This window comes from Scatophagus argus, chromosome 15, assembly GCF_020382885.2.
Source record: "Scatophagus argus isolate fScaArg1 chromosome 15, fScaArg1.pri, whole genome shotgun sequence".
Taxonomy (NCBI): Eukaryota; Metazoa; Chordata; class Actinopteri; family Scatophagidae; genus Scatophagus; species Scatophagus argus.
The window spans coordinates 13,312,612-13,339,453 of NC_058507.1; the positions used below are offsets into that span (position 1 = coordinate 13,312,612).

Below are 26,842 nucleotides of genomic sequence, written 5' to 3' on the forward strand. Positions count from 1 at the left end.
ATTCAATCCAAATCAACAGGTTTTGCCACAGGCTTGCTGTGTCTGGCAGTACAGGCTTTGAGGTCGTTGAATTAACTCCAAAGCTAACCAGTCACTGCATATTTATGTGTTTACTCATAGTCTGGGATATTGTTTTTATTTCTGCCTATCTTGCAAACTGGTGTTTACCTTGTCGTCTCTGAAAGATTCAACGGATTATCAAAGGTTGGAAGAAGAAGACAGGCCTTTCCCCAGAAATGAATTCCCCCCCCACCTCTGGTCCAAGTAGCTTACAAGTTATGTTGTAATGCTACAATTATCCACCAATCTACAGCTAATCAAGCATGTCACATTCATTATTAACTTTCATGAGTTAGGGGGAAATGTTCTCAGGCTGGAAAGCTGAGGTAAATGTTTTTTTTTCTCCTTTGTTTCCTGTTTGCCCGTATACTACAAAGTCTTCCAAATGGCCAATGCATCTTGTGCTCAGACAAGCACTTGATTACACATTCATTTTGTGAAACTTATGAAAAGGAGGGGTGTTCCCTGTGGACTCATTCAGGACAGAGGATATATGTGGATATTTAGTGATGATCAATATGTAATAAATCTAGTAACACCCTTCCTCCAATTATCTCTCTTAACTTGTCTCCCTTTCTTTTTCCTTCCTCTCTGCCTTAGATGTGGATGAATGTAGTAAAGACAATGTGTGCATCCGTGGCCAGTGTCTCAACACCGATGGCTCTTTCTTGTGCTTGTGTGAGGCTGGCTTCAAGTTCAATCCTGACACGGCTGACTGTGAAGGTAAGACTCTGTTCTGATGTCCTACCATATCCGTCATAGAGCTTATTGACCCCAAACTCTGCTGTGAGGTTTCTACTCTCTGAGTAAACCAACATGTCAGCATTAGCTGTTTCATAGTCATGCTACATTTAGGGTTAAGCATACCCAGTATAGCACAGTTGGTTATGATTGATTATCTTTAGCCAATCTGGACTGAGCTCCAGTGAATGTGCCCAAATCAGGCTTAGAGGCTTTCATCCATGGTCCCAGGACTGAGGGGATGCCTGGATTACAAGGCTGGAGCCCTTAACTCCCTCTCCCCCGAGGGAGGTATGAATGACCCCTTTGTGAGCAAGAGGTGTTTCTCCCTCTGGAACGTCTCCCTTTAGCTCCTTCACAAGTTCTTTGGTTGCTGTGATAATATTGTTCTTGGCCATTCCTTTTGCCTGCTGCATTTACTGAGGACAGCTACACCACAGGCCTCCTGGCCGACTCCAGCCTAACAGCCATTACGCTGGAAGCAGAGGAGCTGAGGAGGGAGTATGAGCTTGTGTGCAGAGGTTTATGTGTCCATGTTAATGTCTGATTGCACATGTTGTTGTGTTTGTGCCTCTGTTTTCAGTTATCAGCCAACATCTGTCTCTCACTCTCTCACTGTACAGACCAGAATGAGTGCAAGGAGTTTGGAAGTTCAGTGTGTGGTACCTGGCGGTGCGAGAACACCATCGGCTCCTATCGGTGCTTCATGGGCTGCCAGCCTGGCCTCGAGGGAGAAGACGCCGCAGACTGTGGTGAGTAGTCAAACCGCGTAGTTATAGTAAATTATGTTAAGAAAAACAGGCAGATTTTGGGGCTAGCTGTCCTAAGGCTGAAGAAAAAGACCTATGCATTCTATTAACCTGCCTATTTTTGTACCATACATGCAACCTAATTCAATCCATCTACTGTGTGGGCTGCGGTTAAAGACAGGGGAGAGCTTAGCCTCAAATCAACTCATCACTCTACAGGACTCTCTCCCCACATAGATATCAAAGATGATATCTGTTTGGTATGCAGACATAAAGAGGCTGAATCAAACGTTATCAGGTACTCAAGGTCTTCCCGCACTAGGGGCTGTGTGGGAGATGAGGAGAAGTGGCCCCTGAAATTGGGGCACTTTAGAAAGAGAAGTGCACTGTCATTGGAAGCCGTGTGTGAGGCCAGCAGCTGATAATGGTCTCCACCTCCTGCAAACAGAGCTAATGGAGTGCCTCTGGCAGGGACACAAGGTGGAACCTGATCACCGCTGTTCATCTTTTGAAAGCAGAAAGGATTGTCAGGTGCATACCTTTCTCTTGCCAATAAAAGAGCTCAATCAATGGGTTGACTGACTACTGCCTAGGTTTTTACTTATGCTACATCTGGGCCCACAGCTGGCCAACAACGGACGCATCTTTATGACCTCCAGAATAGTTGAAGCATTCTGTGTTTACTGGCAGGATTAGACACCTGGAGCTTGAGTTATTAATGTGGTTTGTTGCACAAGGATTTGGGTTTGTTACTCTTTATTTTGTAGCTTCTTTGTTTCTCTCATAGCACCATAAAACAACAAATCTGGTTTAGGAGGACTGCAAGAGACAAAAACAAAAGGCCAAATATTTTCCTCAAATTAAGACAAAATCCAAACAGTCACCAGATAGCGACAGGCAAAGAGGGGAAAGCAGTCTGAGAGCATCACAAAGGAATGAAGAGTTGGACCGCAGATGGAAGCTGTGGATGTTTGCGGGTGATTGTGTGTGTATGTGAATGCGAGTGTGTGTGCATGTGGTTAACTGTTGGTTTTTGCATCCTCACTTGTGTGTTTATGTTAGAGCAAGAAAGCAGAGACTGTAACTGTTGTACAAATGCACTCGGATTGCGGCACGGCTTCACATATTCTCATGACCCTGAGTTTTTATTGTACTATCAACAGACGGAGATCAGGGAAGAATATGCTGCTGCAGTGCTGATCAGTGACAGATCAGACCACCGCCCCCTCCATCACCCTGATCCAAGCTTTGTGTGGCTGCCTCCTCGCTGCACTTTATGATGTTGTCTGTCTGGCACCAGCTAAAGAGTGCAGAGGCCTGTAGTATGATAATGAGAGATTGAAAACAGCTGCTTACCTCCATGCTCCTTTAGCATCAGAATCAAAATGCTGCTAAGTAGCTCTTAAAGGTTCAGATCAATGTAGTTCTCACACTGGTGTGTGATCCAAACATGTATCCATGACAATTGTGTTAGGGGCAACGACTTCTGCTTTCTTTTTACATGCTAAAAGTGGGACATCTTCTCAAATGTCCCATGATGGAATCTTTAGGTGGGATCTGATTGAAAAACCTTCACATTGTCCCCTATGGTGCCGCAAAACTCCCAGTTTAACTCACTTGAATGGGTGCCCAGTTGTGACCACATCTGACCAACTTTCCACTGTTGCTATGTTGTGACGCCAGCTGTTCCTGTTTTTTCTAGACCCCACAACAAACAGTCTTACAACTCAGCATTGACTCACATCCATGGTTTGAGCACCAAGCCCTTTTACTCTCAGAAGCTCAACACTACACACAATAGTGGCTTGTTTCACCTCATGATGGCAAGTTGTGGGAGATGCTGCCGTCACCCCAATAAAAGTCCAGGGAGAGAGCTCAATTACTTTTGGGCATTTTTGTCTGCTTGTAAAAATCAACAAATATTTAAGAAGAGGCCAGACACTGTAATTTGCCTTTTCTGTGAGGGGCGTTGTTTTATTTTTACTCACTTGCCTTCGAAGGGGCAGTGGTTGTCTTTGGCTCTGCTCACAGCACTCATTTAGATTTAGAGACCATAATACAAAAGGGAAAAATAGGGTTTTTTCCGCTGCATCGCGTCAGCTGCAACTGTGCCATGAGGGCTCCCAGCGGCATGCGAAAAGGCAATATGTCTGCATTCGAAGGTCATTGTTTTTTCACTTTAATTCACCATCATGTTCAGAAATTCCCTCAAACTATGCTTTCTCTTTACCCAAATTGTTTGTGGTCACACTTTTGTCAACCTCCCAGTCCTTTAAAGGTGTAGAAATCTAAAGACTTCACCATCTGTGTGCGACTGCTCATGCTGTTGTGCAGATGTAAGATGATGTTTTTTCTTAGAAGTACATACATGATATGGTAGTTTAACCTCCATTGTAGTTAACCCAAGAGGATGTAGATGTTATGTCAGATAGAGTGCACTAACATGCCTCCCTGATAACAAATCACTTCATCCTTGCCCTGTTGCATGTAAAATAACCTCTGCATGGGTCCAATCAGACAAAGGGTTGCCCTTAGAATATGGGAGAAGTGTTGGCTGAGAGTGAGTTTGAGCCAACAACTGGTTTCCCATATTGTTGTTGCCTGCTACCACGTGCTTCAGATTAGCACATGGCATAGAGACCCACACTTAATCCTCCAAACCCCTCTCAAATCACCATATCGCCTGATCCAGGTGTACCAGGGTTAGCCCATTGAGATAGGTGCCTGTTGGGCTGGGTAATGCTGTAACCAAAGCATCTCAAATGAACTCCTCACCCTCTTCTCCATCTCAGTTCTTCACTCCAGGCAATTTAGAGCTCTGCATGAGTCCTGACGTAACTGATTATTACATGGAAAGACTAAGAAAGGCAACCCCTGGTTCTGCCGGAGGGAGACTAGCTCTTAGTGGAGTTATCTCATTTGGTCTTATTCGTTGTTTCCCACAAGCCATTAGTGCAGTGATCAGAAAGCTGACACTCTATTTGGATGACAGACCTAAATGGCTGGTCAAGTAATCCAGAGGCAGATAGAAACAAACATGGAAGCAAAGGCCATTAGAATAGCTTTGCTCTCAATGCTCTCATTTCTCCCTGAGATGATACTTTGATTGCATCTCATTACAACATGTGGTTTGCAACAGATTTTGTTCCATGTAATACTTGAATGAAAAGCTGTTTGCAGACACTGATTGTTTCATATATTAGCAGAGCGCTTTCATCGCCTTCTTCCCAGACCTCCCAGCTGGCGGCTGCTGTCGTTCCAACATTCTCTACTTAAACTCTACTTAAACTCTTCACATTTGAGGAAAGCTTCCTCAAACTCTGACGTACAATAGTTTATACCTTACTCTGAGAATACTCAAGATTGAGCTGTGGAAATACTTTTCTCAAAAATGTATTTTTCAATTGCATGTAATATCTTACAGTATCCAAAAACTTTCACCAATTCTACACCAGTTTGCCATCTCAGTCCACAGCTGCAAAATGCAAATTCAGTGGGTTGGTGGTTTCTGTGTGTCCATTATCTCTCTGTCATCTCGCAGCCATTTGAGCCCACGAGAGTGAGCATTTCCTGTGAAAGGTTTTAGAAGCAACAAAGACAATTTTGTCTCTGCAGTTTTATTTGCTTGTGGGAGCCCCTGTCTCTGACCCCAGAGGCATGTTAGAGAAATGGCCAAGTCGGGACAGGATCACCGACTGACAGAGGACTTGTCTCCCAGCAAGCCTGAGAAAGTAGTCGTCTGTGTTGGAGGGGAAGACAGGACTCTGGCCAAGTGCTCAGTTCGAATCAAATGGCTTGTGGCTTCTCTGGCCCATTTTCTTCTTTTATTCAGTTGATAGTGCGTTTATGAGTGCTCAGAGGAAAACTGAAACCAGATTAGACAATATGTGAATGACTGTGCTGTTCACTCCATACATCAGTTCATTTTAAACATCTGAGGCAACACTTGACTTGAGTTTTTGTTCCTGATGTTAGGAGCAGACGTGTCCAAAATGAGCTTTACAGTGTTTGGAGTGTTTAGTAGAACTGTTCAAAATGCAATTTAAATATCCATGTTGTTATGAATTTATCTTCTGTGTTTTTCTGTATTTGAAATAAACCTTCCTGTTTTTCTAAAACATGCGATAACTCCAGTGGAGTTAGTCATGGAAACTTTGAATGGAATGGTCGTGTAGAGTTGTTATGAAACTAAAAAGTCAACAAAAAATCTAATCATGCTTACGATAAAACAGACATAGTCGTGTGTCCTCTAATTTAATTAGCAGAGTTCATATCAAATAACAGGCCTGTCTGTCATAATGTTCCAAACTTAATGACTTGCAGAAAATCTACAAGCACTGACTTAATTTTATCTCTGAGTCGCTTTTGCTGACTCTGGTTTTTATTTCTAAACTGAAAAGAACAAGATGTGGTTTCTAACACGAGTTGTTGAACAAATTTCTCATAAAGACGCTTCCACACCAAGATGAATGAATAACAGATGAATAAGCCATTTTGTGTGGCTGTTTATGCTCTTTAGAAAGAGTAAACACGCACTAAAATGAACAGTTCAGTTTAACTGCAAAACTGATAAATGGTGGTTAGACTTGCTAACTTGTCCAAATAACACGTTAATGTTGACCGGTAGCAAGCCAAGCTGACCAAAGAAGAACTTTGCATGACTTAAGTGCAAACATTACATTCTCTGATTGTTTTTTAAGCATTTATAATCAGACTTGCCCTCCAGCAGTATCAGTCATTGGCCTCACTGTTGTACTCGAGATGCCAAGAAGTACTAAATCATCTATGTAAGAAATTGCTAACAAATGTTTCCTTAAAACCGTGAGTGATTGGGAAATAAGGGCTTCCTTTACATGGTCCATTGTTAAAAGCCTCAGTGTCAATGTTTCTCTCACACTGACACGTAAAACCACAAATAAAACTCCTCCAAAGACATTGGGATGCTGTGTAAAACATAAATAAAATGCTTCGCTAAACCATTTTGACATATATTCAAAAGAAAACAGTACAAAGAAAAAATTGGAAAATATATACTTACTCTGAATTGTATAGCAATAACACATTTCAAACAAGCTGGGACAAGAGCAACAAAAAGATTGGGAAAATGTGGACTGCTCAAAAACCACCTGGAATATTCCACAGGTAAACAGGTTTATTAGTAACAGGTGATAGTATCATGACTGGATATGAAAGGGGCTTCCTCGAGAGACAAAAGTGAGAAACAAAAGTGGTGATTGTATAAAAGATATTACTACATGGGCTCCAGAACACTTTATGAAAACGATTTCATTTTGTTTTGTTTTTTTCATTGTTTTACACAGTGTCCCATCTTTAGCTTATAGTCTCTACACTGGTTTTATTTAACATGTTTTATGATTTACTGCAAGGGAGGTAGGCTTGTCAGACTTGATCCCTAACCATCATTTTGGGCATAAAATCAAGTTCTCTGTTCAGATTCCTTTCATAGTACTACTGAAACTTCAAATGAGTATGAGTATATAATAAATTGATTGGAATGGAAAATGAGCCCCGTGAGAAGGCTGTCAAAAAATCTCTTCATGCCAAGCCTGAACTCTCTGCCATCTTTCTCCAACTGCTTGTAAAGTGTCTGAGTAAATGCTGAGTGCTGCTGCTGCATGCTGTAAACTCCCCCTTGTCCTACATTTTGCCAGCAGCCCAGTGACTTAAGTGTCACTTCTCACTCCACTGACACAGTCAAAGTGCAGTTTTCCAGATTCACACCACACTTGGTTTTGCTGTGTGGATGCAGAGACTAGGTCACCATGAGTTATTTTACAAACACCAGAGTTTGAAAACCTTTTTAATGAATTGTCTTATCTGTACTGCCTTTCTGACATGTTATGATGGCGGTGATTTCTGTTGTTATTATAAGGTCAAAATGATAGTGACATTTATTTTGGAAAAGCAGGGCTGTGTTTACTGCAGCAGATTGTTGTGCCCCGTAAATGTTAATGTTGTGCTCGCCTCTCTGCGCGCTCTCGCTTTGCAGATATTGATGAGTGTGTTAATGAAACCATCTGTGGGAACCACGGCTTCTGCGAGAACACAGACGGCTCCTTCCGCTGCCAATGTGACCAAGGCTACACCAACCCACCAGGAGATATGAGCAAATGTGTTGGTGAGTATATTACTGCTTAAAAACCAACCATGAATTGCTCATAAGTGTTTCCTCGTCAGCCAAAGCCTCTGTGCTATAGAGCTCAAAACTGTTAAAAACCCATTAGTGAGTCACACTGTTGAACTGACTTCACTACAATGAACATGGACACTGCAGTATATTTTGAGTCAATCCCACATGTACTTTCCTGCTGCTGTAAATCCTCACAAGAGCACCAAATGTGTATAAATCTGTGCACTGTTTATAAATGCACTTTTTACACCTGTTTGCATAATGTTTCCCAACAACTAGTGCCCAGCTTTATTTTATTTAAAAAGTGCTAAATTGGTCTCTTTTTCAGAGACAGCATTATTCAAATTTCAAGAGTGAAAAACATTAACATATCTATAAAAACAAAACAACAGTTTTCCAATAACCAGTTGATAAAGATTGTTTTATGTGACCTTGCCATGACCTTGTGGATTGCATGTACGTGCCTGATCCTCTACTGACCTCTTCTCCTGCCTTTCTCAGATGTGAATGAGTGCGAGATGAGCCTGGCGTTGTGCGGGGCGGCCCTGTGTGAGAACTTCGATGGCAGCTTCCTGTGCATCTGCCCCAACGACAATGAGGAATTTGATCCCAACACCAGCCAGTGCCGCTCCCTGGGTAATAGAGCAGGACTAGCACTCACAGTGACTCACAGGACTTAATTCTCCATCCCATCATTGGGAGACGGAGTTGTCCCTGATTTAATGAGCCGTCTCTCATTATCCAAACAACAAGGGTGACGAGGTGGACATGACTTGCTGCTCGTCTCTTAGAGTATCTTTTGACCTGGCTGTTTCCATTTGTTTTAGAGGCTGAGGTTATGGTTGGGTGGGTTGCCTACAAAAATTTGTATTAGCCTAATCCCTCAAATGACTGATTGAGCAACTCCTCCAGAAGAGCCAAGTAAAAACCCTAAGGGCCTAGATGTTACAAACCCATTTCCTCACCAAGACAAACAAGGATAAGGTGTAGCTATTGGCCATTAGTGCTGAAGACACACTGCTCTCTTCAGTGCTAAAATGATCTTAAGTGCAGGGGTTACAGATACGCAATTCAGTGCAATTTCAGAATGTCGGAAAAGGCCTTTTGACTCTTGGAAATACCATCACGTCTCCGGGCGTGATAGGCGTATGTGTACACGTATTGGCCATATTTACATTATTAAGCGACGCGCCCTCAGCGGGGATGTTTTTTCTTCTGCCTGGGCACTAAACCCCAGTTATGCCTTTGTGTACCTTTTTGCCACATTCCGCTGTTTGCTTTTGACGTGCGTTAATCAATCATGTGAGAGTGAATGGTGTGTTGACTCACATGCCAGTGTTTCCATTTGGCTAAGCCGGCAGCTTAACGGTGAAATGCCTGAGCCCATGCCTTTGGACAAATGAGCAGGCTCAGCAGTGGCAGGCGAGGGTAAGGCACTACCTGCTGGAGAATGGAGTAACATGTGATGATGTACTTCAGAGGTGTAGGATCTACTTTATGTTCTGGGAGTTCCCACCTCAATTTTGCATTCAAACACTTCTATAAATGAGCTTAAGAGAAAATCCACATCACCTCCACAGGTGCTTTTCTATAGCTAACAGGACTTCCCCTGACCTAAAGAAATGCTTTCTTTGTTTATCTACAGTTGATATTAAACAGGCGCTGGCTGCTCAGGTCCCACAATCCACTCCCTCAACCGAAGAGAGGAAAGAGTGTTACTATAATTTGAATGACGCCAACTTCTGCGACAACGTCTTGTCTCGAAACACCACCAAGCAGGAGTGCTGCTGCACGGTGGGGGCAGGCTGGGGAGACAACTGCGAGATCCACGCTTGTCCTATTCCAGGAGGAGGTACAACAAGAATGGCATATGAGATAAAGTGGACTAGTGCACGTTATAATATTTTATTGGCATTTTTTAGTATTTGTGCATCTTATCTGTCATTAATGAGGATAATTTTGATTTTCCAGATGATTATAACCAGTTGTGCCCTCATGGCAGTGGATTACTTCCCCTGCCTGCTTCCTCTACACCGAGTGTGAGAGAACAGCGTGATTACATAGGTACCCGCACTCTTTTATTGATATTCTTGAGCATTTATAGGTTCCCATCTCACAAAATTTTACATCGACGCAGAGCGACAAAATGTCAGCCTGTTTTCTAGCCAGATAGACAGACATAATCCCTCCTTACATTTACGAGGGTGTCTCTACAGCTAGCCGAGACTTAATGGGATAGCTGCCAGCATACCTGACTAATTACTGTAACCAGAGTGTGTCCTGACACCTTGTTATAAGACAAGTGAATGAGGCAGGTAAACAGTTTGAGGTTTTGACTGTTGTTGCTTTCCATCTCACTGATGTAATACCAGGATGTAAATGTCTCTCTTTCTCCCCTCAGATGCAAATGAGTGTGAGATGTTTGGATCGGAGATTTGTAAGAATGGACAGTGTTCAAATCTCTTCTCTACTTACACCTGTTATTGTCGCAGTGGCTTCTACTACGACAACATCCGGCTTGAGTGTGTGGGTAAGAAATTACATTTGAATGTGAAAAACATCTATACAGCAATAACATACAAACTGGGATGATTTAATCAGATTAAACTGTACTGGCCACTGTTATGTCAGGTCAGTGTTTTAGCTGCTCTTACGAAGGCCGCTTTTCCCATGGAGCTCACTGCTTTAAGCCTACATTTTGATTTTGCACCACATCCATCTGACATTCTCAACCAGTTTGCACCTCCATTTCATACTGACAAAACTGAAAACTGTCATGCTATCAAAAATGGAAATGTCTTCAGAGGCTGGCAGTTTTTTAATTCTCATTTATCCTGTTGTTACCAGTCCATTAATATAACAATTTTGTATTGATTATTAAAATGCTGAGAGTTGCACTTTAATAATTTTGACAACTTTTAAATGATTATTTCTTCATATTTTGATGTCCTTTTGTCTCTCTTTGCAAATGTGTTGTTAGATTATGATGAGTGTGGATTTGGAAATGCCTGTGAGGACGGAGTGTGTGTGAACACAGCTGGGTCGTTCAACTGTTTCTGCAGTCCCCCATTAGTCCTGGACAACACACGGCGGCGCTGCACCAACCTCAACTCTACAGGTGTGACAAGTTTAAATTGAAATGTTAAGTTTCACAAAGGTAGAAATCGTAGTTGCTTGTATTAATCAGACCTGGAAAAAAATTGCAAACATGAGGATTTGTTGCTTTTCTCAGAGATGTATCATTAGGAATTTGGGGTTTGGGGTAATTGTTTGCACAGACTAAGCCATTTACAAATGTCAGTTGGTGCACTGGAAATTTCTATTGGCCATTATTTACCATTTTCAGATACTTTATACATCACAAATGTGATCAGTGAATCAAGAAAATAATCTGCAGATGAATTAATAACGGAAAATTGTTGGTCGCAGCCCTGGTTCTGTTAGATTTTTGCAGAACTGGTTCATCTTCGACCCACCCAACTTGGACAGATAGTCTTTATTGTCTCGCACAAATCCAGGGAACAAATATGGTGGATATATGGACATAATAACTGGACCAACAAGGAGTTTACAGAGTTTATGAAATTGGTGGTGTGTTGGAAAAAAATGAAAACTTTATTGTCTGTAATGAGATGTGCAAATCTCTCATCCATTCAACCGTTCAGCCGTGGATAAAGACAGGTTTAGTGCAGTCCGTGCAGTTGCACGCATGCAGTTTTTTTATCGCATTTGATAATTGTAGTGGACAGTTTGGATGTGTTCACTTTTCTTTTCACTATCACACATTGAGAATGTTGACAGATGTCAAGATTCAATCTCTTTATGAATCCCTCGCCATTCTGTCTTTCAGAAACTCTTGAGCCTCACCAGGGTGTGCACATGGATATTTGCTGGCAGCGTCTGGAGGGGGACAACATGTGTGCAGAGCCCCTCCAGGGAATCAGAACTACATACACTGAATGTTGCTGCCTGTATGGCATCGCCTGGAGTGGACAGTGTGCCTTCTGCCCCAGGACAGACTCTGGTGAGAAGAAGGATGCACATAAGATACACTATATAAATCAATTGTTATTAATATCCAAAAAAAATAACTCCCCTCTGTGTGCTGCTATATTCAGAGGACTACGCCATAATGTGCAACCTGCCTCGGAGAGGGGCTTCAGACAGTCTGCGAGAGCGGCCAGGATATGAATATGGTCTTGAGGGGCCAGAGGATCACGTGGAGCCTTTTGTTCCTCCATACTTTGACAGTTATGGCAATCCTGCAGGACCCTATGACATTCCTGAGAGCGTTCCTCTTTTCAACGACAATGACTACAGCGTTCCACAGCCACCTGCTCGCGTCCCCATCTTACGACCACAGGAGAACCAGCCACAACCAGTGGATTCCTATGCTGGTCGGTATATGGGTTTTCCACAGACACACTGAAAGGTTTTCCACTGCCAACTTGTTGTATACGTTCATATTTAATATACAGTATACTAATGATGAAATGTGGGTAAACTATGAGCTTCAGGCACTGACAGTCATAATATAAAAAATCACTATTTGTTGTTCTAAAGCCCAGTGATGGGCTCAAACTCATCAGAAGCAACAGCATAAAGGCAAATTATAACATTTAAAGTGCAATTGTTATAGTATTCCCGCTTCCTTAAGGTGGCTATAATCATTATTTTTGTATATTGATTTGTATCAATATATCATATGACAGTGACAATGAAAGGGGTAATTAGTGATGAACCTAAAGAAAACTATCACCCACATCTACTTTTCAGTGAGTTTCAGTTTCAGCTCATTGTTAAGTTCCTCTTTTGGTTCACTTTCATGGCTGTCATAGTGTTTTTCAGCTGCAGCAGGAAGCTGTTTTCAGCTAAAAACCCACTGCACAGTACCTGCTCAGCAGCAAACAGCGGACACAGTGGAGCATTTAGCATTGACAGAACCAGATATCCCCCTCAGGAGTTAGTAGAGAGCAAAAACAGATCTAGTAGAGAGTGTACTGGACTTACATCCGCCAGATGGCCCGAAACACGACTCATGCTAACGTTGCTCTGAAACTGCCAGATATGTAATTAAATGGTAAATGGTTTGTATTATATAGTGCTTTTGTAGTCTGACCAACCACTCAAATCGCTTCATGACACAAGCCAGCATTCGCCCATTCACACACACACACACACACACACTTTCATAACCTGGTGGCAGAGGTTACCATGCAGTGTGTCACATGCTCATCAGGAGTGATAATTATTCATACTCCAACAGAAGGACCGTCGGGAGAGATTTCAGTGTCTTGGGGTTGAGTTTACAAGTTCAGCTGGGCGGTGATAAAATGTCAGTGTAACCATTTAGTACTATTGTGTATATATATATATTTTTCATATATAGACGTGAATATAGGAAATATTGACTGCATAGTTACAGATACTGTACTGTACAGTCAATATAGATTTTAAATAGATACTGTATTTAAAAGAGTTGTGCTATAAAAAGAAATTAACTGAACTGGTTATGTACTCTTCAGGAAACCTCTGACCACATGATGTAAAGATGTAAAGATTTAAGGTGTCATAGAGATTAGGAACACCATCCTACTATGAGAATTTCTACCACCACGACTTGTATATAGTGACCTCTGACCTCCTTTTGGAATGTAGAAAATAACAGAACAATATTCTTTTTTAACAGAAACAACATAACAAGATTTTTTTATGTGTCCAATCAGAGCGCTACGATGCCTTTGAAGGTCTCCGAGCAGAGGAATGTGGAATCCTGAACGGGTGTGAAAATGGCCGCTGCGTTCGTGTGCGAGAAGGTTACACCTGCGACTGCTTTGATGGTTACGAATTCAACCTAAACAAGATGGCCTGCATAGGTGGGTTCTTTGTCCAGCATCTTTTGCATCTCTCTCAGCAGACCACCCACATTTCAACTCGCATTCCAAGTAAAAATGTTCAGAGACTTTGTAAAACCAGTAGGGAATAAATCAGTTCATTTAGTCTGGTTTGAAATGTGGTGTTGAATCTTGAAATCTAACCACCACTGACTCTCCCTTCATGTTTAATCCTTTTGGAGCCAGGTCTTAATTTCAGTGAGGTAAGTCAGTGTATCATCAAGGTCAAGGAGAAGCTTTGAATTTAACAACCTTGCACTAAGTCATATTTTATGGGAACTAATGCAAGTAGTATACTCCTCAAAACCAATGCGTTTCCCTTTGCCAAGAGTAAGGAGGCCTTGAATCTTAGCCACTCAGTGAACTACATGAGATATTATATCTTTTAAGTGTACTTTGTTTGTTTTGTAAGAAAGTGAGACTGTCTTTTTGTAATGAAATGCTATGATTTCGATATTCTGGTTGCTTACAACTTATCATCTCCAAGGCCAGATGTTTTCCCAAGGAAAGTGATTGTGTGGAAACATGTGGGAGCTGTGCAACTCGTGCCATCCCTCTTTTTATAAATATCAGCACTTGCGATTCCCCAGAAGAACATGACATAAACAGAAGGAGGGTCATTTGAGACTGACTGCCATGAAATGACAATCAGACCTCCCGTGCTGAGAAAAGGGAAAGAAAAATCACTTGAAGGCCAAAAGGAAACATAGTCCAATGCGCAGTTAATTTTACCATCATTCTGAACAGTTCATAACTCAAGATGGCTGGGAATTCAAGTTCACATCCTGTCCAACCGACACGCAACATGACGGCATGTTTAATTAAAGCTATACCAGATTAGGCAACATATCATTGTTGCTGAGTGTAAACCTTGTACCTCTAAATGTGAACTTTGGTGGAACGAATTTATACACATTTGTATATTGCTTACAAGAATGCGTAACGTTTTAAACTCGTCTCACCTCTGGGAGCCGTTGTGGAGCCTTTGATCACATCACACGATCTTAATCAGTGCATCTGTTTTTCATGGAATTCAAACGGTTTTTGATTTTATTTATTTTTTTCAGTTAATTGATTGCTTAATTCAAATGTTTTGTTTTCTCTTATCAACAGTCTAAAGCACCAAAAATATTCAATTTATTACACTATAATTTACTATAATATAAGATGAAGGTAAGAAGCAAGTTCTTTTGTAGAAACAAAATTTACTTCAGAGATCAATATAATTTCAAAATAGGTGATGATTAATTTTCCTTTTGGTAGAGTAAAAGATTTAATTGAATAATTATCGAAGTTGTGGAATTATTTCCTTTCTAACAACTTCAACTTCTCTTTCATATTAGCTGAGATTAAACAGTCATTGAACTAAAATTCAAAGTCAGCTTTTTTCAGTTTTACTCCATCTGATGATGAAGGTCATGAGATATGATAGAAATCTTCAGCATAGCTGAATCCACCTTCAGGTAAGGTTGTTTTGCCAGCTGCTTTTTCCACAGAAACTGGAAGGAAAGGAAGGTGGGGGGAAAAAAAGGAGGGCAATAAATAAGGAAAGAAGGTGGGCAGGAAGAAAGGAGATGGTCAAGGAATGAAGGAAGTCAGGGAGAAAGGGATGGAGGGAGAAAAGGAAGAAAGGATGAAGTTTTAATTGAAATCAGAAGTTAAAATTACTTTCCAGTATCCAGCCACCCTGCAGCAGATGTGGTGCAGGCAGCTGTTCCAGCTGTGAAATCTGCCTGCTGACGAGCCTGTCGTATCTTCTTTCCCTGCAGACATAAATGAGTGCGAGGACATCAGCGACAAGGTGCCTTTGTGTCAGAACGGGCAATGCACCAACACAGAGGGATCGTACAAGTGTACCTGTTTGCCAGGCTTCGTGGCCTCTGCCAAGCCACACAAATGCATCCCGGCGATCCCGGAGTCTGAGCTCGGGGAGACAGGAAACTGAGACAGTGACTGTTGGAGCGCTGGCTTCTCCTGCTTCCTCAAAGATCACCTTACACCCTTTTGCCCTTGTCCCCAAGGGCCTGGCACTAAACCTCCAACAGTAACGCTGAGACGTCCAAACTCGTAGTCCTACACGTCACACGCACACATACACAAACACAAACATACAAAAGCACACACACTAGCATTCAGAACACATTCAGATCCCCCTCATACACACTCAAGAGGACCAGGAATTGTGCAGTGAATGTATTACATGGGATTTAGTATTCAGCAGATATCCATTTGCCTTAAAGGGATTTTGTGGACTGATCTTTTTTTATTCAGTAACCCCAGGCAATTTGATATGCAGATATTTTCCACATTATTTTCTCTTTCACTTTTTTTGTGTGTTATTTATTTCATTTACATGACGGGCCTCTGCAAACTAAGAAAGCAACCTATTTCAGAGGGCACACTTGATTCCTCTTGTTTTATTTGACTCGCCAATTGACCTCAGAGACAGTGCGGGGAGATGAATAGAAATGTCTCTTGTAAAAGAAGGAGCATCATAAGAAATCAGCCACTCATAAATCAGCTTGTGCTTCACTGTCAAACCCTCTCACCAGTGTTATCTTGCTCAGTCATTGTACTTACCATTTGTCTTGGACTAAATGGATTCCAGAGCTGACAGAACACCAGAAATTCAAAAAGAGAATTTTTCCCACAATTGCCTTTCTATCCTACCAGCTGAAGAATCACTGGACCAAGTACTGGGAAGTCAGCACAGCCAAACTTAAACCTTAAAAACATGAGCTGTTAACATGAACCTGGAAAGACTGTAGATGTATATGATGATCTATGTAATGTTTTGAAAAAAGGTGCAATAGGTATAACCTGCCTTTCTCTGTTTGACACCAGTTTTTTACACTCTTAATACCAACAATGAAGTAGAAATACATGGACTCATTTGATTTTTTTCTTGTTAACAGTATTGACTTGTTTTATGCTTATACTGTAAAAACCACATGTGCCGTAACTTATCGAACTGTGGTTCTAGGCCACAGCCTATTTTCTGAAACAACAAGAAGGTAAATAAATTGAAGTTATCCACAAATATAACTGCTTAAAGTGAAAGACTGGTCGCACCAGCACAAGGCTTTTACATTCAGCTGCAATGCAATTGGATCCCAGATCTCACATCAGACAATTCCCATGTGTGCATCTCTGAATGCATGTAAAGACAAAGGCTTTGTTGGAGAGGTTTGGCATATTTTGTACAGATCTAGTACTATGTATTATTTTTGTTACATATTCTCTTAATGCATCATAGCGCAACCAATATTTTGTTTGACGTAAAGCCTAAAATGTAAGAAAAATCTGGCATTATAGCTTTGTAGATTTATACGTGTCTGTAAAAATGTTTTTAAAGCATATCTTTTAACGTATGAGAAGAATGGCTGACACTGTACCAGAGGAAGTGTGTGTATACCCTGCCCTGTGGAGCAGACAATGAAATATATTTTTTGGAAGTGGCAGCACTGTTCTAATCACAGACATTTTGTCTCTTCAAGTTTCGAAGACAATGCTTTTGAAATGCAAGCACCAACTTCTGTTTATCACAACTTTATGGCTGAATATTAGTAATTGTGAACATTTCTTTCTTTTAGTCTCCACTGGAGTCTTATGTCATGAATGTATCATAGACAGTATCACCCATACATTTGGTTTCTCAACTCGCACTCATACTATTTTTTAATATATATTCAGGTTTAAGAAAGTAATGGCATTATTTGTCTCATGGGCCGAATGTCTTTAAAGAAATCGCATCAGTCTAATTTTGGAGGATGAGTAAAGCTGGTCACTTATATCCCTCACATGAATTCATGACCTAAAACATGCAGTTGTACAAATGTTTCCACTAAACTTTGGGTCAAGTTGGAGTACTTAAAGCCTTTGAAAACCGCAAATAACTTGAGATAAATGTCTTGATGTAAAGCTGTGGTCATTGGAAATATCTTGCTCATTCATTTTGTTTACCTCTTGACTGTAATCACTATCAGTCATCAAAATAAAAACATCAAAAATATCAGTCTCTTTGATAATTTACTTTGCAAAATGACACCCAACACACCATGCACATTTATCATGTGTGTAATATAACAGTCCATTTGCTGTTTGTACTGAAGCAAGAGCATGAGGTTTGTTAGTTGTGGTTTGTATTACATGTTACATATTAGTGTAGTTCTTGAACAGTTTGGTGCAGATATGGATCGCTGGCACATATTCAGTAAAAGTAGTAATACTACTCACTTGAATTTGTCCACATAAAAGTGCAGAATTGTTACGTCAGATGTGTCATCAAAGGTATTCATCATGCAGAAAGACAGCTTTCATTCTGTAATATTAGTAAATACTAATGTTATTATTAATTAATTAATTGTTATTTTCTATTGTAATGCATCAAGTATTATTTTGATACAAGTTGCAGCTGGTTAAGGCAAAGCTAATTTTAGCTAAATCATATAGCTTCTGTTAAGCAGTTTATTACATAGAAATGAAACAATATAAAGTTTAAATCTGCAAAGTAGTTATAACTACCAAAATTATGTAGTGCAGTAAAAAGTAGATGTTGCAGAAAATGGAAAAAAAAAGCACCTAAAAATTGCATTTAGAATATTTAAGCAAACGCAGACTTCATATTCTTTAGAATCTATGCCAGGGGTTCTTAAATTTTCAAGGACCCCAAAAAATAACACAAATGAGTCCTCAGACACCCATTTGACAAAATTTTGCCATAGATAAGAATTTTGCAGTAAGAAGTTTTATTAAAGAAAGTGTATGAAACCATAACAAAAACAATCAGTGTGTTATTTATGGAATTAGAATTACAAGAAATGATTCCCCTTTTAGTTGGGGGCCCCAACAAGGGATCCTGGGGGTCCCCATGCCCCACTTCTAGATTGCGTCGTGAAAATCTCTCTTTAGCAACAATTTTATAAAAAGAAGAAAGAAAGAAAGAAAGAATCAAAATGCTTGATTGGACTATACCTCCCTCTAGTGTCCACATGACATACTCTGCTTTTCTTGAAACAGCATGCTTAACCTTTTCCCTTTAGTTAACCAGGGAAAGGGAGATTTTCCACAAGGATTCTGGGAAATTGTGTTTATCCTGCAACACCGTGCCCAAATAAATAATGCAGTGGACTACACTTCCCAGAAACTACTTCGCTTCTACGTATTTCGTTGTCTCGTGCGACGACCTCTCGTGCTCTCTGCGTTGCTAATGTAAATCTTTAACTAATGTTATTTGAAGCGACAGGGAACATTAGCACTTTGTCATGCATTATTGTTTTGAGAGGTTACATTTGACGAACGGATACGCGGTTAGAAAATAGCAAGCTAGGATAAGTATGTGTTATCGATGAAAATGCCTTCATAGCTTGGCGACAGTGTGAGAAATATGTCTGATAATTTGTTGAGGAGAAAAGGAGTGACGTTCACTGTCAGTAGCGCCTGTGTTGACATACACTACACTTAGCTGGTGCTCCAGTATTAAATCTTGTTCGTATCAGTGTTTTTAAATGTATTTTCCCCAGATAGCACAGTTACACATCATCTCGTTAACACTGATTAACTAGCTATTTTTATTGCATTGTATGACTACATAGTCTAATATATTAGACTTACCTGTCTTCGAGGGGGGCTGGTCATTTTATTGCAGGTTATATTTCCTAATGGCAAAGGAAGAATGCATTACACAGTGGAACAAAACAGGAGACACCCCAACACTACGAAGCAGAAGAATCTTTCCCGCCCCAGAAAAAACCCCATCCACTATTTTCTCAAAGGATAAGAACAGTCAAACTGCTGAGCGGTTATCAGAAGATGAAACCTATTCCTCAAATGGGACATCTGCTCAGTTTTCGGCCAGAGGAAATGTCAGTGACGAGCCCCCAGGCAGGGTGCTGCTGATGTTGGTGGTGGGGATGTCTTTTTCTACACGCCTCTACAAGATAACAGAGCCCCCACATGTGTGGTAAGGACAAAGCCTCTGTCTGCATGCACGCAATGTAGATTTTGTGCATGTTAATGTGCCATTTTTTACATCATGACTTGCTTGTTGTTTCAGCTGGGATGAGACCCACTTTGGAAAGATGGGGAGCTATTACATCAACAGAACCTTTTTTTTTGATGTCCATCCTCCTCTGGGAAAGGTGAGAAGGCAGACTATTTCTTTTGTTTTTTATAGGCACAAGAGACTTCATGGAAACTGCTCTAGTATCAGTATTGATCTCCTTCGTGGTGAATTTCCCTACTGTGGGACTAATAAAGGCCTGTCTTATCTCTTATCTCAACCCCCTTGCAGATGCTGATAGGTCTTGCCGGCTACATGACAGGTTATGATGGCACCTTTCCTTTCGTAAAGCCAGGAGATAAATATGAACACCACAACTACTGGGGGATGAGAGGAGTATGCCACTGTCCATACTACAAAACCTGCTGTTGTCCTGTTGATTACCGCTGAAATCTGAATACATGCATACTGTGTTTGCTGATGTCTGTCCTGCCTCCTACAGTTTTGTGCCGTTTTGGGCTCTTTTCTCCCAATCTTTGCCTACCTCGTAGTGCTGGAGTTGTCTCAGTCTCACACTGCTGCTCTCATCACTGCCATCCTGCTCATATTTGGTGAGTAATTATGTAATTGTTTAAAAGGGTTGCACAACTCAAAAACATGTTAAAGTTGCAATGCACAAATTACTCTACCTTTCAGTGTCCTAGTTTTCCTCGAGAAAATAAAAGAAACAACTCATAGAAGCAATTTTTATGTTGCTTTTCCTTAAAGAATACTGTTTTTTTAAATTTGATCTTACTATCATCAGTCATAATTATGGACATTGTCTTGTACCTAAGAACATAGAATGAATTTTGTGCTTAATTTCCCACTCTTCAGACACTGGCTGTATCACTATTTCCCAGTACATCCTGTTAGACCCAATACTCATGTTCTTCATCATGGCAGCAGTGCTGACCATGGTCAAGTTCTGCCATCAGAGACACAGGTAGGACACCACTTGGACTTTGATTTTGCTTTGTCTGTTTTGCCCTATGAGATGCAGAGGTGAAACTGTTAGATGATTAATCAGTTAGCTGGTGAACCGTACGGTAGGATGACTGTTTTGCAAATAAATAGAAGTAAGACCTGTCTTTGGTCGCTGGTGGCTTTTGATGGACATTAGTATTTATTTAGGAGACTGGTGACTAAATAACTGATTGCTAGAAATAAACAATAGCTTAATCACTATTATAAAATAATTGTATTTACAGTTTTTTTTTGTTTCATCAGTTCATCTTTCTCCAACAATTCTTTCTCACCATGTTTAAAGTTAAAGATACACAACATTGTCATTTTTCTAACTTTTTGAGGAGCAGGTTCACCTTTGATTGTTCCCTGTTTGCTGTTGTTTCCAGGCCTTTTACTGCCTCCTGGTGGCTATGGTTGGTACTGACTGGTGTAAACCTTGCTGGAGCATTGGGAGTGAAGTTTGTTGGTCTGTTTGTCATCCTGCTTGTGGGAATGAACACAGGCTGGGACCTCTGGAAACTTTTGGGAGACTTGAGTCTCTCCCTGGTAAATGAAAGCATATTTTTAATGGTACTGTAACTGATAATGTTGATGAGTAATACTTGAGGTTTGAATGTATTTCTTGGCTCCAGGTGGAAATTGCAAAGCACTTCCTGGCTCGGGTTGTTGGACTCATCCTGCTCCCACTTCTCCTCTACGTTACAATATTTGCTATCCACTTTGTCGTGTTAAACAAAAGGTTTGTCTGATTGTTATTTTACGGTTGTATGGGTGATTACTCTCCATCTTACAGAATACTGCGTGATGACAGATCATGATTGTTTTCTCTCACCAGCGGACCTGGAGATGGTTTCTTCAGTTCAGCCTTTCAGTCTCGTCTAATTGGGAATAACCTACACAATGCATCCATGCCTGAGTGTGAGTCCCAAACAGATACGTGAATGAAACCACATGATGATGCAGCTGTATTTAATAAAACACTTGTAAGAAAATGGAAAAGGAGGTCAAGAGAAATGTAGACATTCCCTCAGTATTGATGACAGCCAGATGGACTGAAACGTTTGCTTACATTTTACTGCCTTCACAAAGTGATCTATCAGGGTTTTACTATTAGGCTTATTGTTCTTTTTTATGCGTATCCCTATACTTGTTGAGTGGTGGCTCCTTGCCACTTTAAATGACGTTTCAAAAGACGTTTTTCCATTAAATGTAAGTGCTTCATGTCTTTTGCAATTATTTGAGGCAATACCTCATTGTTGTTTCAATGCAGACCTGGCATATGGCTCCACCATTACAGTTAAAAACCTCCGTATTGCTGGAGGCTATTTGCACTCTCACTGGCACCTGTACCCAGAGGGAGTGGGGACAAAGCAGCAGCAGGTCAGGCTAAGAGAGAAGCATTCTCAAAAATAATTATGCTAATGTATGTGATGATTTATTCTAAATAAGTCATTTTCTCTTTTATTTCTTTACAGGTGACAGCCTATCTCCATAAGGACTACAACAACTTGTGGATTGTTCACAGACAGAGTGATAACGATTGTGAGAGGATGGGCCTAACACACTCTTTAGAAATACCAGTCACATCCATTCAGGTCATAATGAAGTGATGAATAAGCATCTCTTTTGTTTGTTTCTGTTAAGCTCAATCTGGGAAACCTGATCTGGTCCGTCATGGTGACATCATTCGACTGGAGCACAAAGAGTATGTACCACAACTCCGCAGAGCAGCGAAAAACATAACATTCTTTATTGATGTTGATGAAAGGATTCAGTGACCATCCAAATATTTTTGGAATAACAGAATTTTTCCTTTTTCCTCTAGAACCACTCGTAACCTTCACAGTCACCTGCATGAGGCCCCTATGACCAAGAAACATTTCCAGGTTACAGGCTATGGCATTGTGAGTAGGTCCACAACTCAAAGCTGCACTGGAAGAACTTGTTCTGCATTAACAACTTGTTAAATCCTGATTGCATGTCACATATCTACCTTTTGCCTGTTCTTAGAATGGCACAGGTGACACCAATGACCTGTGGCAGGTGGAGGTGTGCGGAGGTCAGAAGGGTGACCTGGTGAAGGTGCTGCGTAGCAAAGTCCGCTTTCTGCACCGAGCTACCGGCTGTGTGCTTTACTCCTCTGGCAAGACTCTCCCAAAGTGGTAAAACAAGTCCTCTCTGCTCTGACTCAGTCTCCTTTTATGTTCAAGATTTATATGTGTACATACAGTCACAAAGCTCAAGTTTTGCTTTTTGCGCAGGGGCTGGGAACAGGTGGAGGTGACCTGCAGTCCGTACTTGAAGGAGACTCCAAGCTCTCAGTGGAACATTGAAGATCATATCAATCCCAAATGTACGATAAACACATCCTTTGTACTCCTTTGTTATTTGTTTATTCATCATGTTGTCCAACACTAACCAACATGTCACTTTTCGTTTTGTCTGTTCTGGCAGTGCCCAACATAAGTTTGTCTGTGCTGAAGCCCCATTTTCTGGAGATCCTGCTGGAGTCCCACATCGTTATGATAAGAGTAAGAAAAAAAGATTTTAATCCACCTGTGCTTGCAGAATGTGTTTTACCAGGAATCACTTATTGACAAAAACATTGACTTTTTAGGGTAACAGTGGCTTGAAACCCAAAGACAATGAGATGAACTCAAAACCCTGGCATTGGCCCATCAACTATCAGGTGCGCTGAATTGTCTACAGTATAAAGTTGTTGCTGGTTTTTAATAGATTAAAGGCATGACTCTTTTCCTGGTTTATTTTGTAAAGGGGTTGAGATTTTCTGGAGTGAACGACACAGATTATCGTGTTTACCTGCTTGGGAACCCTGTAAGTCTGTCTTAAGCCTGCTTCATTTTTCCTTTTGTCACTCTTGTCTGACCAACGCACATTAAATCCCTCATGATTTAACGCTGTTTTTCAGGTGGTCTGGTGGACAAACCTGGCCAGTTTAGGATTGTATCTTATCATGGTGGCTGTGGCGTCTATAGCCCTCCAAAGAGGTGTGTCATTGGGCCAGAAAAGAATAGGTATGGTTATCGCCAGCGGTACCATCATCATGAACAGTAAAAAGGTGACGTAAGCAACACGTGAATGCTCTGTACTCCACTTTGTCTTTCAGAACATTCTCTTGTGCTTACGAGAGAAGGAGGACTGCTGCTTCTTGGCTGGCTGCTGCATTATGCACCTTTCTACACTATGGGCCGTGTGCTCTACTATCATCACTACTTCCCTGCGATGCTCTTCAACAGCATGCTAACAGGTACCAAATTCCACTGCATTTCGGCTACTCTCGTTAGAAAGACCAAAGGTTTTCAAACTAAGAGCGAAATTTCAAGGGGGAGGTTGAATAGAGAGACATGAGGTGAAGATAAAGTGAAAGGCAATTAAAGTATTTGTGGCTGCATCAAAAACGGGACTCCTAACTTAGTCAAATATGAACATATAGACAGGATACACATATTTTTAGTTTCCGTCTGACAAATCTGCTAAATCTTTTCATGGGTGCGTGTGAATATATTATAAACAGGAATTGCTAATCTGTCGTGCTTTTTAGTGGACAATGTAGGCCAAAAAACAAAACGTACAGCAACTGTAACCTTATACTCCCTGTTTATGTCCCCCATAGCATTATGGGAACAGGAGTTCCAACTGTTAGATCATCGTTAACCCCCAAGTTTCTGCAGTCATGTTGGTCACATGGGCCTGGTTGAAGCACTTTACTTGTTTTCACAGGGATTACATTAGACATTCTGTTGAGAAGCTCTGACCTGCTTCTCCACCCACCGTATTCTGATTGGCTGCAGAGAGCTGGGCTGATGGTACTTCTGTTCAGTGTTCTTTACAGGTGAGATGACTTGCAGAGTATTTACTGTGAAGGAAAATCTTACTATAGTTCATAAAGTCATAATGACAGACCTGTAACAACATTGTTTTATGTCTGTTGCATTTAATGAGATTTCTTGTGTTTATACAGTCATCTTTTATAGCCATTTTCCCTCGATTTTTCCAAAATGCCTCTCAGAAGGCCCCCAGAAAAATATTTCAGCCCTTTCTGCTTTCCGCTGTTGGTTGAGGTGTAGATTTCTGCTTATTTGCTTCCTGAGAGTTAGATCAGAAGATTGATGCCCATCTGTTAAATCTGTAGCAGCGGTCAGCAGGCAGTAAGCTCAGTTTAGCATAAACACTGGAGGCAGTTGAAAACAGCCTGATCGCCATTTAACACGGTATGTCTTGTTTTCATTTAATCCATAACAAGCAAGATAAAACATGTTAATTAGTGATCTTTAGAAGTGGATTATTTTTGCCTTTGGACAGAGCCAGACAAGCTGCTTCCTCCTCCTTCCAGTACTCATGCCAACACTAAATGAACCATCTCTGTGTTGTAGCTTCATGTTTCCTGTACAGACATGAGTGGTATGCAAATGTTTCCCAAACTATTCCTTTAATCACATCCCTTAACCCGAAGACAAATCTGTGTCTAAAAGCCCTTTTTTATACTGTATAAATCACTGTCATACGTTCTCTGTCTGTCAGTTTCTACCTGTTCCATCCACTCTCCTACGGTATGACGGGTCCTCTGGCACACGAGTCGGGCAGCGCCATGGCTGGCCTGAAGTGGATGGACTCCTGGGAGTTCTAGTCAGCTTTGCACAAAGAACAAACTAATATTGTGACGAATGACCCCAATTCCAGGAAAAGTTTGGTCGCTGTGTAAAATGAAAACAGTGTGCAGTCATTTCGAAACTAACTGTGTTAACAGTTTTATGAAGTATTCCTGATCCGATGTGGTCGTGTGTTTGACAAAGTGGTGAACCTCACCCTATTCTTGGTTGTGACAAACTGAGCTTTTTGAGGATGCTGCTTTCATACCCAGTCATGATACTCTCACCTGTTACCAATGATAACGTTTACCTGTGGAATGTTTCAAACGGTTGATTTTTCTTTCCATAACTTTTGCCGGCTTTTGTTGTATATATGTCAAGAAGGATAAGCAAGTTATCACATTGTGTTTTATTTGTGTATTACACAGTGTCCCAGTTTTTTTTTTGGAATCGGGATTGTATAACTGTTTTCAGCATAAGGGACTTAAATCAAGGTCTCGTGGACTTATAGTCTTAGAGTGTTTACAGTAAAAGACAATTTTCTTAAGGTACTGACTGTCACTGCTGTGGAGTCTTTAGTTGTAGATGTATTTGTGTGTCTGAACATTTCCAAGTATTGTAATCTGTATAGATTTGAATCAGTGCAATATGGAAGCCAGAGTGTTGTGGAGTTTTTGAAAATAAAGACCAAGACACTAATTATCACCAAACTGCCTTAACTCAACACATCTCACATCCTGGACTTCTATAGGTATATGTGTTTACTGTACGTCTCAGTAATAAACTAAAGTGCCTGAGAGGAGGAGGAGTGAAAATAATCAGATAAATTCACATGCTGCATCTCCATGTTCATTCATCAGTCTTTAAGAAAATACTTTTAGTTCAGTAGATATCAGAGTTCTGTGGTATCATGTTTTTGTTTGTGATTGTCTTGGTCTTACTGTCTGGTCTGTACTTTTTAATACTGTCCATAATGGTTTCTTTGTATTAGACTACTACTGACTCTCAGTGTCATATGTAGGCGTACCTGTCAGCATGATCAATAAATTGTGATATTCTTGCGGCCTGTGCTTGCTCATGTTCATATATGCAATATTTAATTCTGTCAGCAAAATTTAAGCTTATAAGAGGAACTGCTACAAGAAACCTTTTGATAATTTTTGTACACTTATGCCAAGCATGTATGTATGTACTATTATTTTAATTGCAGTTATTGTTGAACCAGGTGATTGACCTTGCCTTAACAAAAACAAACAAACAAAAAAGATTCTCTTTACGTGATTTACGTGTGATCCTTTATTTAGGACTGATCTGAGTGATAGGCTAATTCCAATTTGATTAATACCATGAAATTTAAATGACATTGGGAATTGGGATTTTTCAGTGACAGTTTCTCGCAGCTGGAAGGGCAGAGGCAAAAAATGGACACCCACAACTAAGTATGCCCCTGTGCTATAAACTCCTGCTTACAGTCTGATTCTGTCCGAAACTCTGCATTATGTATAAAGCAGGAATGTACAGTATTTACTCCCAATAGAAAAATAGTAACATAAGTTCTTCAATGACGAATAAACATGAAAATGTGATTTTAATGGATGGCTTGGCGTAAGGCGGTATTAACATATTCA

The 26,842-nt window shown here is 40.7% G+C and overlaps 2 protein-coding genes across 3 annotated transcripts in view; both read left to right on the forward strand.

The window, feature by feature from the left end:
- The window catches only part of LOC124071880 (latent-transforming growth factor beta-binding protein 2-like), an 80,009-nt gene extending 62,402 nt beyond the window's left edge, over positions 1-17,607 (forward strand). Inside the window, exons 30-41 of the mRNA XM_046412901.1 lie at positions 661-783; positions 1,425-1,553; positions 7,561-7,689; positions 8,203-8,337; positions 9,347-9,553; positions 9,673-9,765; positions 10,103-10,231; positions 10,682-10,819; positions 11,552-11,725; positions 11,820-12,098; positions 13,428-13,577; positions 15,365-17,607. Of these exons, the coding sequence (XP_046268857.1) occupies positions 661-783; positions 1,425-1,553; positions 7,561-7,689; positions 8,203-8,337; positions 9,347-9,553; positions 9,673-9,765; positions 10,103-10,231; positions 10,682-10,819; positions 11,552-11,725; positions 11,820-12,098; positions 13,428-13,577; positions 15,365-15,540 (1,862 nt within the window). The 3' untranslated portion in view covers positions 15,541-17,607. The remainder of the gene's footprint in view (positions 1-660; positions 784-1,424; positions 1,554-7,560; positions 7,690-8,202; positions 8,338-9,346; positions 9,554-9,672; positions 9,766-10,102; positions 10,232-10,681; positions 10,820-11,551; positions 11,726-11,819; positions 12,099-13,427; positions 13,578-15,364) is intronic.
- A 1,130-nt stretch (positions 17,608-18,737) lies between these two features.
- pomt2 (protein-O-mannosyltransferase 2) lies at positions 18,738-26,278 on the forward strand. 2 transcript variants are annotated; one of them, XM_046413602.1, is made up of 22 exons: positions 18,748-18,806; positions 19,219-19,557; positions 19,651-19,735; positions 19,888-19,992; positions 20,099-20,207; positions 20,473-20,581; positions 20,991-21,150; positions 21,237-21,343; positions 21,440-21,522; positions 21,875-21,984; positions 22,080-22,146; positions 22,249-22,309; positions 22,430-22,508; positions 22,615-22,766; positions 22,866-22,957; positions 23,059-23,135; positions 23,222-23,293; positions 23,380-23,439; positions 23,534-23,639; positions 23,732-23,872; positions 24,346-24,457; positions 25,147-26,278. In XM_046413602.1, coding segments are annotated over exons 1-22 (2,334 nt in total). In that variant the 5' UTR covers positions 18,748-18,804; the 3' UTR covers positions 25,253-26,278. The 2 variants fall into 2 exon arrangements, with proteins under 2 accessions (XP_046269559.1, XP_046269558.1); XM_046413603.1 differs by having other exon boundaries at positions 18,738-19,557.
- The last annotated feature ends 564 nt before the right edge of the window (positions 26,279-26,842 follow it).

What these genes read in the sequence shown, in the direction of transcription:
- pomt2 (XM_046413602.1), top strand. An exon ending in TTCTGCCATCAGAGACACAG is followed by an intron (nt 20,582 to 20,990) that starts GTAGGACACCAC and finishes TGTTGTTTCCAG; the next exon opens with GCCTTTTACTGCCTCCTGGT. An exon ending in CCCACATCGTTATGATAAGA is followed by an intron (nt 23,136 to 23,221) that starts GTAAGAAAAAAA and finishes TTGACTTTTTAG; the next exon opens with GGTAACAGTGGCTTGAAACC.